This window comes from Camellia sinensis, chromosome 10 (assembly GCF_055761805.1).
Source record: "Camellia sinensis isolate YWXY chromosome 10, ASM5576180v1, whole genome shotgun sequence".
Taxonomy (NCBI): Eukaryota; Viridiplantae; Streptophyta; class Magnoliopsida; order Ericales; family Theaceae; genus Camellia; species Camellia sinensis.
In genome coordinates this window covers 183,915,309-183,927,127 of record NC_138970.1, presented here as the reverse complement: position 1 = coordinate 183,927,127, position 11,819 = coordinate 183,915,309, and the positions used below count along the sequence as shown (strand labels likewise).

Here is an 11,819-nt window from a genome sequence, read left to right as displayed (position 1 = left end):
GCTACCAAAAAAATTATCAAGCGCTCCCGATTGAGATTGAATAAAATTTTCTAATTTTTGTTTCTTTTTCCTTTTTTCACATCTAGAAATATACTTCCTCAGAGGCATGACTACTCTATATAATCACAAATCCACACAAATTCACAATCACTGATCTCTGCAAATAATATACTTTCAGAATTAGAGCATAACAAAAATTATAGACTTCCACTAAAGCACATAAATTAGGTAATTTTCTAATTTAAAGAACAAATTATATAGGGCATGAAATTAGGAGTAAAATTAGGGGGAAAATTAGGGCAAGAAATTAGGGAAAAAATTAGGGTAAAAACTTCCTCTATTTAAATGTGATATATATATATATATAGAGAGAGAGAGAGACTCACGGTTTTGACGCCCAAAATTGTTAATGCTCAGCGTCCGTCAAATATGGAGAAGAGGAGAGGACTGAAGGTTTCATCAGTCCATGCAAGAGAGAGATTAGTCTAATACGAGAGAGAGAGAGAGAGAGAGAGAGAGAGAGAGATGTTTTTCTTTCCATGTTTCTTTTCTTTCAGTGACCTATGTTCTTAGCCTCAGGGTGGATATTATAAATTATAATGTGTTTCTTGTTTTTGGGCCCATGTCAGTTGGGCCTCTAATCTATCATGATATATATATATATTTTTAAGCCCCATATACAATTTGGGTTTATAGTATTTTGGATTTTTTTTTTTATATCTAAAACACAAAATCATATTTTGGGGCCCTATTTTCAGCCCAAATCTGGGGGCCCAAGGCGCAGGCTTCTTTGGCCTGCCCTTAGGGCCGGGCCTGAGCAGGTATACATATACCGGTCGACCGGTGGATTAACTGGCCGGACGTCCTACTGGTCGACCGGTGGGCATCACTCCAACGTTACCGAACAATAAAATGGTCAAATCTCACGCGGATCCACAATTTGATGAAACTTTTGCTCCGTTCTTAATTTGATATCAGTTTGGTGAAACTATTGGAGAAAAAAAAAAAAACTTTTTTCATCAAATTCAAATCTGATGCTCAATCTGATGCAACGTTGGAGATGATCTAAGACCATCTCCAACGGTGAATCAAACCTGGCATCAAATTTAAAATTTGGTGAAAAAGCCACTTTTTTAAGCTCCAACGGTTTCACCAAATCGATATCAAATCCAGAATTCAGCAAAAATGGTACCAAACTGAGTGCAGGCGAAGCATTTCAGCAAATCACTGTTCCTAACCGTTGGGATGAGACGAACGGGTCGACCATCCGGTTGACCAACCGGTTAACCAACCGGTCGCCCCGGAGAAAGTTCAGACCGTTCACAAAAAGGTTCAAACCAGTCCAAAAAAAAAAAAAATTGCCTAGGTGGTCGACCGGCCGGTTGACCACCCGGTCGACCACCAAAAGTTCAAAAAAAAAAGGTTCAAAAAAAAATATATATATATATTTTGCCGTTACCGGTTGACCGGCCGGTCAACCGGCCGGTCAACCAACCGGTTGCCCAGCGCAAATTTGATAAAACGGATTTAATGTTGCACCGTTGGAGCGCGAAGTATCAAATTAAGGAAACGACCCCTTTTTTACTCAGATTTGGTGAAACATTTGGTACACCGTTGGAGATGCTCTAACCAATCAATGATATTCTACACACTTAAATATTCTACACATCAATCAATCAAATTTGCTCTCACATCTATCTATTCAACTACCAATATATATATATATATATACAAACCATTCCACAATTATTTTTAAAACTCATAACTAAACAAAATTTCAATTTTCAAAACTCTTTTTAACAACTTATATTTCAAAATACAACTTAGAACTTGAAACTCTTCTAAAAAATCTAAACCAAACAAAGCCTATATTTTTTTCATAATTTTTTCCCTTTTAAAATGCCCTTAAAACATGCTTACATGAATATCACTAGAACACTTCCATCCATTTTATAAAAGGTGAGTGGCGAAATGACTGCCTTGAAACAAAAATTAAAATTTGAAAAGTTAATTGCTACAATTAGAAGATAAGGGATGGAATTGAAATTTGGATGAAAGTTGGAGTATGAAAAGCATAATTTACTTTCTTTTTTTTTAAAAAAAAAAAAACAATTATAAACTTCATTTGTTTGTGTGCCATTGGTCTCTGTCAAATTTCCTCCACAGAAACACAAGGACAGTGATATACTTTCACGGATCAAAAAAAAAAAAAAAAAAGTGATATAATTTCGTGAATCAATGAAATGAAATATGCAGAGTCCAAGTTTACCTTAATTTCCCAGAGCTACTAATTAGTATCTCTCAAATATGCAACTTCCCCATCAAGCATAACATGACAAAAAGGGTGAAGTAATACTTAGCGGCATTTCTTGGAAGCCTCCTATCATTGCACTCCAAGAGTAGAAACACTTGACCCACCAAACAAAACCAAGGATGAAACATCATTGTGATCATTCATTATTTTATTTTTTTATTTTTTTTTAAAAAAAAAATTAGCATCACTAATGAAATTAGTCATACACCAATTTAAAAAATAAATTTCAGGTGAAAAAAATACTGGTTTCCATGATAAAAGTTGATGTCAATGGATTCCCCAATGGGGAAAAAATCAAACAAAAAACATAAAATCAACACAAGTAATTAGGCAATCTCAAATTATCCAAAAATCTTCCCTATTCAATGAAATCCAAATTTTGAAATGGCAGTCGAAATTCCTCCTTAGCGAATTTTGGTCTTCGTTTTATCTTGGACCTGGAATGCTGCACATATCTTCTTCCAGCACCTTATAACTATTAGTGTTGGTATTACAACCCAAGAAGCATTTGCAATGATGAAATAGGCATAATAGTAATATAAGCTTGCGGCAAAGTTATCCCCTTCCAAGTAAGAAGTTATGTAATATACAGCAGTTCCATAGAGCTGCCCAAGAGAAATGACCACTTGAAGAATGTAGCTGTATGACTTTCTTGTGGCAATAGCATACCTGCAAGGAACCAACCAATCGTGCTACTATAAGATTGTGCCATGGAGGAGATGAGAATGTATTCACACATGTCCATTCGAGGCTAACATGATCTGAATGAATCTTATTAATTCATGTGGCATTATAAAGTTAAATGGTAATCTAACTTTACAACTTACACTGCTAGAAGGCAAGCTGGGCCCTCTAAAACAGCAGTTATTCCTTCAACAGCGACAACTCCAGAATCCCTTGCTGCATATCTTGAATCACCTTTGCTGTATTCTTTCCCTACCAATTTTAATTCACAAACACCATCAAACACCTTAATGTTGTAAAGTGATCAACAGTTCCAAGTCAAAAAATAAAAAATAAAAATAATAACTCACAAACTTCTGCCAGGTAACAGGCAGTCTTATCCTTGTAAAATTCCGGAGAGAAAACAAAATAACCCTCAAGGATCATATGGGTCAGGCCCGTGAAAAGCCACCAGCACATAAGCAATCTATCAGTCTTCTGTAGTTTTGGCAACCGTCCTAGCACCAGGAAAAAAATACTAAAATGATTTCAACAACTCCAATAACATTCTTAGTTGCCTGAAGACAAACTTGAAAGTAAAATAACCACAAACACCACCATATAGAAAAACAAATGTTAGAAAACATCATGCATCATAGCTCAAGCATGATGAGCATTGAGAGCAATAATTAGTTTTTAACACAACAGTGAAATTATCATCAATCATAAAAAATTCCTATAAAAGCCAGTACACATAAAAACACATGCCACTCAGAGTTTAAAGTTTTTGAATAAAAAATATTATACTATATAAAACCCCCAGTCACTTGCTACCAAATATATTCTTGTCCTCAATTCCTCGTCATATCATTCAGCTTATCAAAAATTTACTAACTTTTATTTTGTGGTTGCATCAAAAACAAAGTACCAAAAAACAAACAACAAAAAAATCCACAAGTTCTATTATCACAAAACTAATGAGAATCCACATTCTGAAACATCAAGCATGTGGCTGCATCACCGTGAAACATGCCATCACCTCATGAACCCACACCAGGAGGCTGATAGGGATGCCTTGTGTCACAGACTGGGCGCTTGTCATCCTCCCAAGAAGCCAGTTCCACGAGTGGTACTGCACACCTCCGTGCATTATGCCCAAGGACCAACCCAAGAGATGCGATAGGGATTTACCCTACCTACCTTGCCGCTCAAAAACTAATGCGCTTGCAAGATGCTTGGTGTAAAACTCGTATTCCTAATGAGTAGGTAAGTGACATGCTACCACCGCCAGTTCCTGACACCCTCGTCAGGGAGACATTACCCTGCCTGCCTCCATGCTTGTCCGTTCCCCTACCCATGGGAAACCCGCCCTGCGCGGACCCCACAATAAAGGTGCTTGGTGTAAGTCCCACGTACCATCCCCATCACAGTGCCCCTAGGCTGGCACTGATGCTACTTGTCACGGACTAGGTGCTTGTCATCCTTCCGAGAAGCCGGCTCCACAAGTGATACTACATACCCTCGTGCATTATGCCTAAAGACCAACCCAGGAGATGTGATAGGAATCTATCCTGCCTGCCTTGCCGCTAACAAACTAATGCGCTTGTAAGGTGCTTGATGTAGAACTTGCATCCCTAATAAGTCGGTACGTGACATGCTACCACCGCCAGTCCCTGACGTCCTCGTCAGGGGGACATTACCCTGCCTGCCTCCATGCTTGTCCGTTCCCTTACCCACAGGAAACCCGCTCCTCGCGAACACCACCCTTGGTGCGGACCTTACAATAAAGGTGCTTAGTGGAAGTCCTACGTACCGTCTGTAAGATTTATGTATTTCTGTATATTCAATTGTGTCGATGATTACAATCAGACATTAGATTATATAGCCTTAAATCCTAAACCAAAAAAGAAAATACAATTATGTCTCTACTAGGACTCTAACACAATCACGCCTCTAATTCGAAAAAATAGAAAATAGAATACAACATCTATTCTAACACCCCCGTTCAAACTCAAGGTGTTTTAACAGAAAAAACTGAGAGTTTGCTAAGAAGAAACTGAAACCGGATTGTAGTGTGAGTCTTGGTGAAGAAATCTGCAAGTTGCAAAGCCGAAGAGATGAAAGGAAGCGAGATAGAGGCAAACTGCAAATACTAGCGAACAAAGTGACAATCAATCTCAACATGTTTCGTCCGCTCATGAAAGACAGTATTGTGGGCAATCTAAACAGCACTGCGGTTGTCACAATAGAGAGCGGTCGGGGAGGATTGAGAGACACCCAAATCAGACAAGAGACAATGAAGCCAAACAATCTCAGCAGTGGCATAAGCCATAGCACGATACTCAGTTTCGGCAGTAGAGTGAGCAACGACTGATTGTTTCTTACTTTTCCAAGAGATCAAAGAATCTCCAAGAAACATACAGAAACCAGACGTAGATTTGTAATCAGTAACATCCCCAGCCCAATCAGAGTCAACTTGGCCACCAAGTCCAAAGAGAAAGTAGAGGACAACAATAAGCCCTGAAAAATGATACCTCGGAGATAACGAAGAATGCGAACCAAAGCAGCCTAATGGGTAGAGCGAGGAGCAGAAACGAACTGACTAACCACATGAACGACATAAGCAAGATCAGGGCGAGTGACAGTCAGATAAACTAAACAACCCACAAGCTCGCGATATAAAGTGGGATCATCTAGAGAAACACCATCAGTAGAGTTAAGCTTCACATTAAGCTCAATAGGTGTATCAGAAACCTTAGTATCAGTAAGACCAGCACGATTAAGGGAGTCGGCATGCGATTAAAGAGGAAAGCAGCGGTAAGAACTGCCTCACCCCAGAGTGATACTGGAACAGAGGCAGAGAGAAGAAGAGATCGAGCTGTCTCAAGGAGATGACGGTGTTTACGCTCAGCACGATCATTTTGGGCAGGGGTATCAGTACAAGAGGTTTGGTGAATGGTGCCAAATTTGGCCAAATACTAACAGAATTCAGTTTTAAAGTATTCCCCACCCAAGTCAGACCAAAGGATTTTAATTGTGGCCCCAAACTGTGTAGTGATCATAGACTGAAAGGTACAATATATCTGGTAGAAGTCAAATTGATGAGCCATAAGAGAAACCCAGGTATAGCGGGTACAATCATCAACAAATGACACATAATACGCAGAACCCCTTTAGTGAGAATAAGAGAAGATCCCTAAACATCAATATATACAAGAGAAAAAGGGGAAGTAGAAATATAAGTACTGTTATTAAAAGGTAAGGCTGTCATTTTAGCAAATTTACATCCTCGACACTCATTAATTTGACTAGGAGAAACTTTACCTAACAATCCTGACTAAGCTAAAGATCGCAAGCGATCAACAAACAAATGACCTAAGCGAGAATGCTATAAATAAAACTGACTCGACTGAGAATCTAACTGAAAAGATGAAAGTGCAACAGGGGAGGTAGACTAAGGAAGATGCAAGCTTTCCACCACATAGAGATCTTCAACTCTACGGCCGGTCCCAATCTGCTTCTTGGACACCCGATCCTGCACACAACAGATAGAAGAAGAAAAGATAACATCAAAACCAGAAGCATCAAGTTGACTGATAGAAAGCAAGCTAACAGACAGTTGAGGAACATAAAGAACAGAGGGAATAGTAACCGTAGACATAGTAGAGGGTAAAACAGACCCAATAGATAAGATAGACATACCAGACCCATGCAGTATTGATAGTAATAGGAAAAGGAAGGAGGATACAATTTTAGAGTAAGGAAAGGTGAGGAGTCATATGATGAGAGGCACCAAAGTCAAAAAGCCAGACAGAGGAAGAAATACCTGAAGAGAACCCAAGCAAACCTGAATGAAGAGAGGTGAGAGCAGAGGCAGATGAAGATGATTGAGAGGTGGACCAGAGATGCTAGAGCTGAGCAACTTGGGCACTCAAGGAAGCCAAGTCAGGATCAGAAGTCGGGGCAGAGGCAGTATAAGCAACAGAAGGGCGAAAACTACTCGGAGCAGGACCTCGGGACTGTGGCTGAAGCGGCTGAGAAAACTAAGCAGACTGACGGCCCTTCTTGAGACAATTGTACTTCCAATGGCCTTTCTGATGGCAGAAAGTACTCATCAGATGCTAGTGGCCCCTTCTTGGGCTTTGTATTGGTCTGAGGCTGATGAGGTTAAGGGTTCGACAGCAGAGGAGACGGAGTAAGAGCCAAGAAGATAGATGGAGATAGAGTCTGACTGGCCGTCTTAAGACGGGTTTCTTCGGAGAGGAGCTCGCGAACAATAGCATCCACAGAGGGGAGAGGAGACCGGTGAAGGATGCCACCACGGACCGCCTCATACTGAGGGGAGAAAGCTGTTAAGAACTGCACTAAACGACCTTGCTCTCGAAACTCAACATAAACGTCTAGTGTCTTGAGGCTAGATGGGTCCATGAGGGCCAACTGATCCCAGAGGCCTGTCATCTCAATGTAGAAATCTTGAATAGACAGATCCCGCTGACGAGCTCCCTGAATAGCTATTTCCAACTCATACCGTTTGGCAAAGTTCGACTGCTGATAAACACTTTGCAAGTAATCCCACACCTCTTTGGCAATGCTATATTTAGAGAACATCATCCCAATACGATTATCCACAGAGTTATGGAACCAGGTCAAAACTTGAGCATTATCACAATCCCAAGTGTCATAGGAAAGCAGATATTCTTCTTGTTTGGGATCCGATGGACGGAGAATAGAGCCAGAAACATATCCCCACTTTTTTCGACCAAGAAAAAAATTTCTCATAACACTGGACCAATAAGCGTAGTTGTCACTTGTAAGTTTAAATTTAATAGCTTGGATTTTATCTTCCGACATTATAATAAAGCAAGGCTTAACAGGTTGAAAGATAATACTAAATACCAAGAGCCAAACTGTAAATAAAATTTTACAAGTGACAAACAGAGCCAAAGAACAGTACTATAGAGTCAAAAAAAAAAACACGAACACAGAGAGACAAACAGAGCCGCAGATGACGAAGCAGATGAACCGTGACCCAAGAGAGAGATCCAGACCCACGAACCAGATGTGTGTGTTTGAGTATCTGAACCAGAGAGAGCAATCGACCACGATCGCGATGGCGATCAACCACGATCGTGATGGCGAGACAACGGAGAGCGTTCGACTGAAGATCTGAAGAAGAGACAGAGAGACCAGGATCGATTTGATCAGAGACCAGATGAACTGAACCCAATCTCGAATAGGATGGATCGCGCGTATTCACAAGGTTGAACCTGAGAGTTCAACGAAACAGAAAAGCTTCAACAATGGCTGCTAGGGTTTCGAAACTTGGCTCTGACACCAAGCAAGATTTCTGTATTTTTGTATATTCAATTGTGTCCATGATTACAATCAGACCTTAGATTATATAGCCCTAAATCCTAAACCAAAAAGGAAAATACAATTATGTCTCTACTAGGGCTCTAACACAATCACGCCTCTAATTCGGAAAAATAGAAAACAGAATACAACATTTATTCTAACACCGTCCCCATCACAGCGCTCCTAGGCTGGCTCTGATACCACTTGTCACGGATTGGGCGCTTGTCATCCTCATGAGAAGCCGACTCCACGAGTGGTACTGCATACCCCCGTACATTATGCCCAAGGACCAACCCAGGAGATGTGATAAGGATCTACCCTGCCTGCCTTGCCGCTCACAAACTAATGTGCTTGCAAGATGCTTGGTGTAGAACTTGCATCCCTAATGAGTCGGTACGTGACACTTGGCCATTGACTTGAGCACAAATGAAAGGTAACAAAAGAGATACATAGCAAACGTGATTTGGGGCTCTCCAAACCACAACAATAATTCTATGTTATGTGCAAGGTCCATGGCAGTGCAAATAGAACTCTAAGAACTAGATTGACGTCAACAATGTGACATAAACATCAAACAATCAACAACTTCAAGAGACCCTTGGGGTATTAAGCTTACCGACTAGAGTGCTAGCCAGGTGGGACCACAAAGGATGAGGGCAGCAAGTTCCATATTAGCCCAACCAGAAGAGAGAAGTGACAATGTCTTTCTCTAACAAACTTGTCGGCCTATGGCACTTAGCTCATGCAAGTCTACATCAATATTAGACAGGTTGGTGTAACCTCGCTGGTGTAACTTGCAACCTGAAGCCCTGGACATAGAGGTTCAGATAAGTTACAGAATATAGACTAGGCTGACAACACCCATTTTTGACAAAACCTTGAGTTGATGTATTGTGTGTTTAAGTTACCAATTTTCCCCAAAGCCTAAGTTGTTAGGAAATGGGCTCAATAATGTATATCAAGCTATCTAACACCCACCCTCACGTGCAACCCGTTTTGCACGTGGAGAGACAAATAGAAAGAGAAGCAAACAACCAAATAGAGAAGAAGAAACCAAACGGGGACATAATACCAAATGCTAATGGAGAGACCTGAATCCGAAACCTCTCTCCAAAGCTTTGATACCGTGTTAAGTTACCAATTTTCCCAAAAGTCTAAGTTATTAGGAAATGGAGTCAACAATGTATATCAAGCTATCTAACATTGTGTTCAAGTTAGGCGGTAGCTAGGTTTGATTCCAATTTAGTGAATTGCAGTTTGAAGATTGGTTCACAATTTATGCAAGGCTTCGTTGATCAAGTACAAAGTTATCCTTGCATGAACACTTGCATTAGACTTGGGACACACAAGGTTTCAAAATGCATCTTAGTTGTTCCTATATTTTTACTTGGTGAACAATGGTTTTGAAACAGGGCAAAAACAACCAACATTGAAGAGGTCCACTCAAGCACTCTGATGAGCGGCATATAGAGATCTTGCAAGCTTCACCCGAAGCGCACCAGAAGTAGTTCAAAAGGAGACCCTGTCTGCAAAGATCATGAAAGCTCTACTTGAAAGGGCGCTTGAAGCCTTTTTTAGCAGAGATAAAGCAAGCTACACTGAAGCAAATGTGCAAGTGTCTGCCAAAATTTCATTTTCTAATAACCTAATATATAGTTGGCCTTGGACTTCTTTTCATAGAAGCACACAAATTCAGCAACTCTGAAAGACATATGCAAGCCTAGATTTCTACAACTCTTTCATAGGCTTTGAAACTCATGTCTTCTTGATCTGAGAACTTGAATTACAAGATTTTGGACACGTTTTTAGCGTTCTAGATTGAGAGTTCACCGCAAAAACCCACACATACTTGCATAACCTATTAACTGTTGGCCACTGCAAAAAACCCACAACATGTCAAGGGAGGTTAGTGTAATTCACATAACAATGTACATCAGTATCAAGTTTGTAATTTTCATTACCCATGACAGTTTTTCTCTTAATGAAAGCATATAAATCATGAATGTGTTTGCCAGAAGATTCAGTAGATTCAGGTGGGGGACGGGCATCAAAAGATAATGGGATAAGGTCCATAGGATAGTGAGAGGGGTAAACCAAGAACAATCTTAAAAGGACTTTTATTCTGCAAGGCAAAACGGAGGGGAAAAGTAGACAGATTTGATTTCAAGAAATTTCTCACATATTTACGGTAAGGGAAAGTTAATTCAGAGTTACAAAAGTAAATGCATAACATCTGCTTACAAACAAAAACAAATCTTTTTCTGTGTTGGGGAGGGAGTTTGTTTCCAAGAGAATCATAGAAGATCTATGGGTGCTAGGCAATCTTGATAATTTTTTTCAATTTTGGTTTTCCCAACTAACAAATGCACTGTTTGGACTAGATCCATGGAATCTGCAACCAACCCTTCAAGCCATGGGTAACAATTTCCAAAAGTTCATTGGTTATTAGTAACAAACTTTATATTGCAGAATGGCAAGCAGTGAGAAAGTTGAGAGATACCAAAGGACAAATGTTTGAGTTGGGCGGGTAATGTACCAAAAGCCAATCATTAAAAATCAAGGAAAGTACGCTTTTTTTTATCCCAACTTCTAAGCAAAAAGAGAACACACAAAAAGTGCACAACTTTAACCTCCTTTTTTTCTTTTTTTTCTTTTTTTTTTTTCGAGCGGCTACCTCCTAATCTTCTTATGGTGTTTACTTTCGGTCATGGATTGAGGGGCATCACGTACTTACAATCTTCTCCAAAACCAAAAAAAAATGATAAAAACACAATGATTTCAAAGCTTTTGATTGAGCAGATAAAGGTTTAGTAAGGCTGTGTTGGGATCTTGGATTGGATTTGAGTAGATTTGTGGAGAAGGGAGAAAAAATGGGAGAGAAATGTGAATGAACAGTTACCTTTATTGTGTTTCTTTGTCGTCCATAAATTCCAACGATCCAAACAGAGGGTAAAATGGGTAAAAGAAGAAGAGTAACAAATAGTAGTAGTAGTAGTAGTGAAAAGAAAGAAAGAAATACCAGAGAGGAACCAGACGAGGGAAAAAACGAGGAGAGAAGAGAAGCCAAAAACGGTGAGAATGGTTGACTGAGAAAGGAAGCCTGGGACGAAACCAGCCAAATTCAAATCCTTGGGAACGTACGGGTGAGGCTGACGCTGAACCTCACTCTGCCATGTTTCTTCTCCACCCTCCATTTTGCTGTTTCGACCTAATCAAATCTCTAATCCCTCCCTCCCTCCCTCCCTCCCTCAACCCACAAATCTGAAAAAAAAGATACCCTGAGACGCCAGGAAGGCAACAATCAAATAAAGTCAAAAACAAACCAAACAAAACAAAAGGAGGCTCCTCGCTCGCTAATTGCTTTCCCTCGTACCGTGTCGTGTTGTGTTGTGTGAATTAAAAATAATAATAATTGAAAATTGGAACAACGTTTTCCCACCTTCTCTGTAGACTACGGGAGGTTTTTTTTTTTTTGGGGGGGGGGGGG

At 40.1% G+C, this 11,819-nt stretch overlaps 1 protein-coding gene across 2 annotated transcripts; it reads right to left on the bottom strand.

The window, feature by feature from the left end:
- Positions 1 to 2,538: 2,538 nt before the first annotated feature.
- HYD1 (C-8,7 sterol isomerase) lies at positions 2,539 to 11,730 on the bottom strand. Of its 2 annotated transcripts, none has more exons than XM_028260024.2 (4): positions 11,352 to 11,730; positions 3,349 to 3,495; positions 3,142 to 3,250; positions 2,539 to 2,983 (listed from the first exon to the last, which is right to left on the bottom strand). In XM_028260024.2, exons 1-4 carry the CDS (start codon positions 11,524 to 11,526, stop codon positions 2,719 to 2,721), a joined length of 696 nt encoding a protein of 231 aa, XP_028115825.2. In that variant the 5' UTR covers positions 11,527 to 11,730; the 3' UTR covers positions 2,539 to 2,718. The 2 variants fall into 2 exon arrangements, with proteins under 2 accessions (XP_028115825.2, XP_082749229.1); XM_082893103.1 differs by having other exon boundaries at positions 11,232 to 11,699.
- Positions 11,731 to 11,819: the final 89 nt, after the last annotated feature.

What these genes read in the sequence shown, in the direction of transcription:
- HYD1 (XM_082893103.1), bottom strand. Translation starts at nt 11,526, where the DNA reads ATGGAGGGTGGAGAAGAAACATGGCAGAGTGAGGTTCAGCGTCAGCCT. An exon ending in GACAAAGAAACACAATAAAG is followed by an intron (nt 3,496 to 11,231) that starts GTAACTGTTCAT and finishes TCCTGGTGCTAG; the next exon opens with GACGGTTGCCAAAACTACAG. An exon ending in CCAGCTTGCCTTCTAGCAGT is followed by an intron (nt 2,984 to 3,141) that starts GTAAGTTGTAAA and finishes GGTTCCTTGCAG; the next exon opens with GTATGCTATTGCCACAAGAA.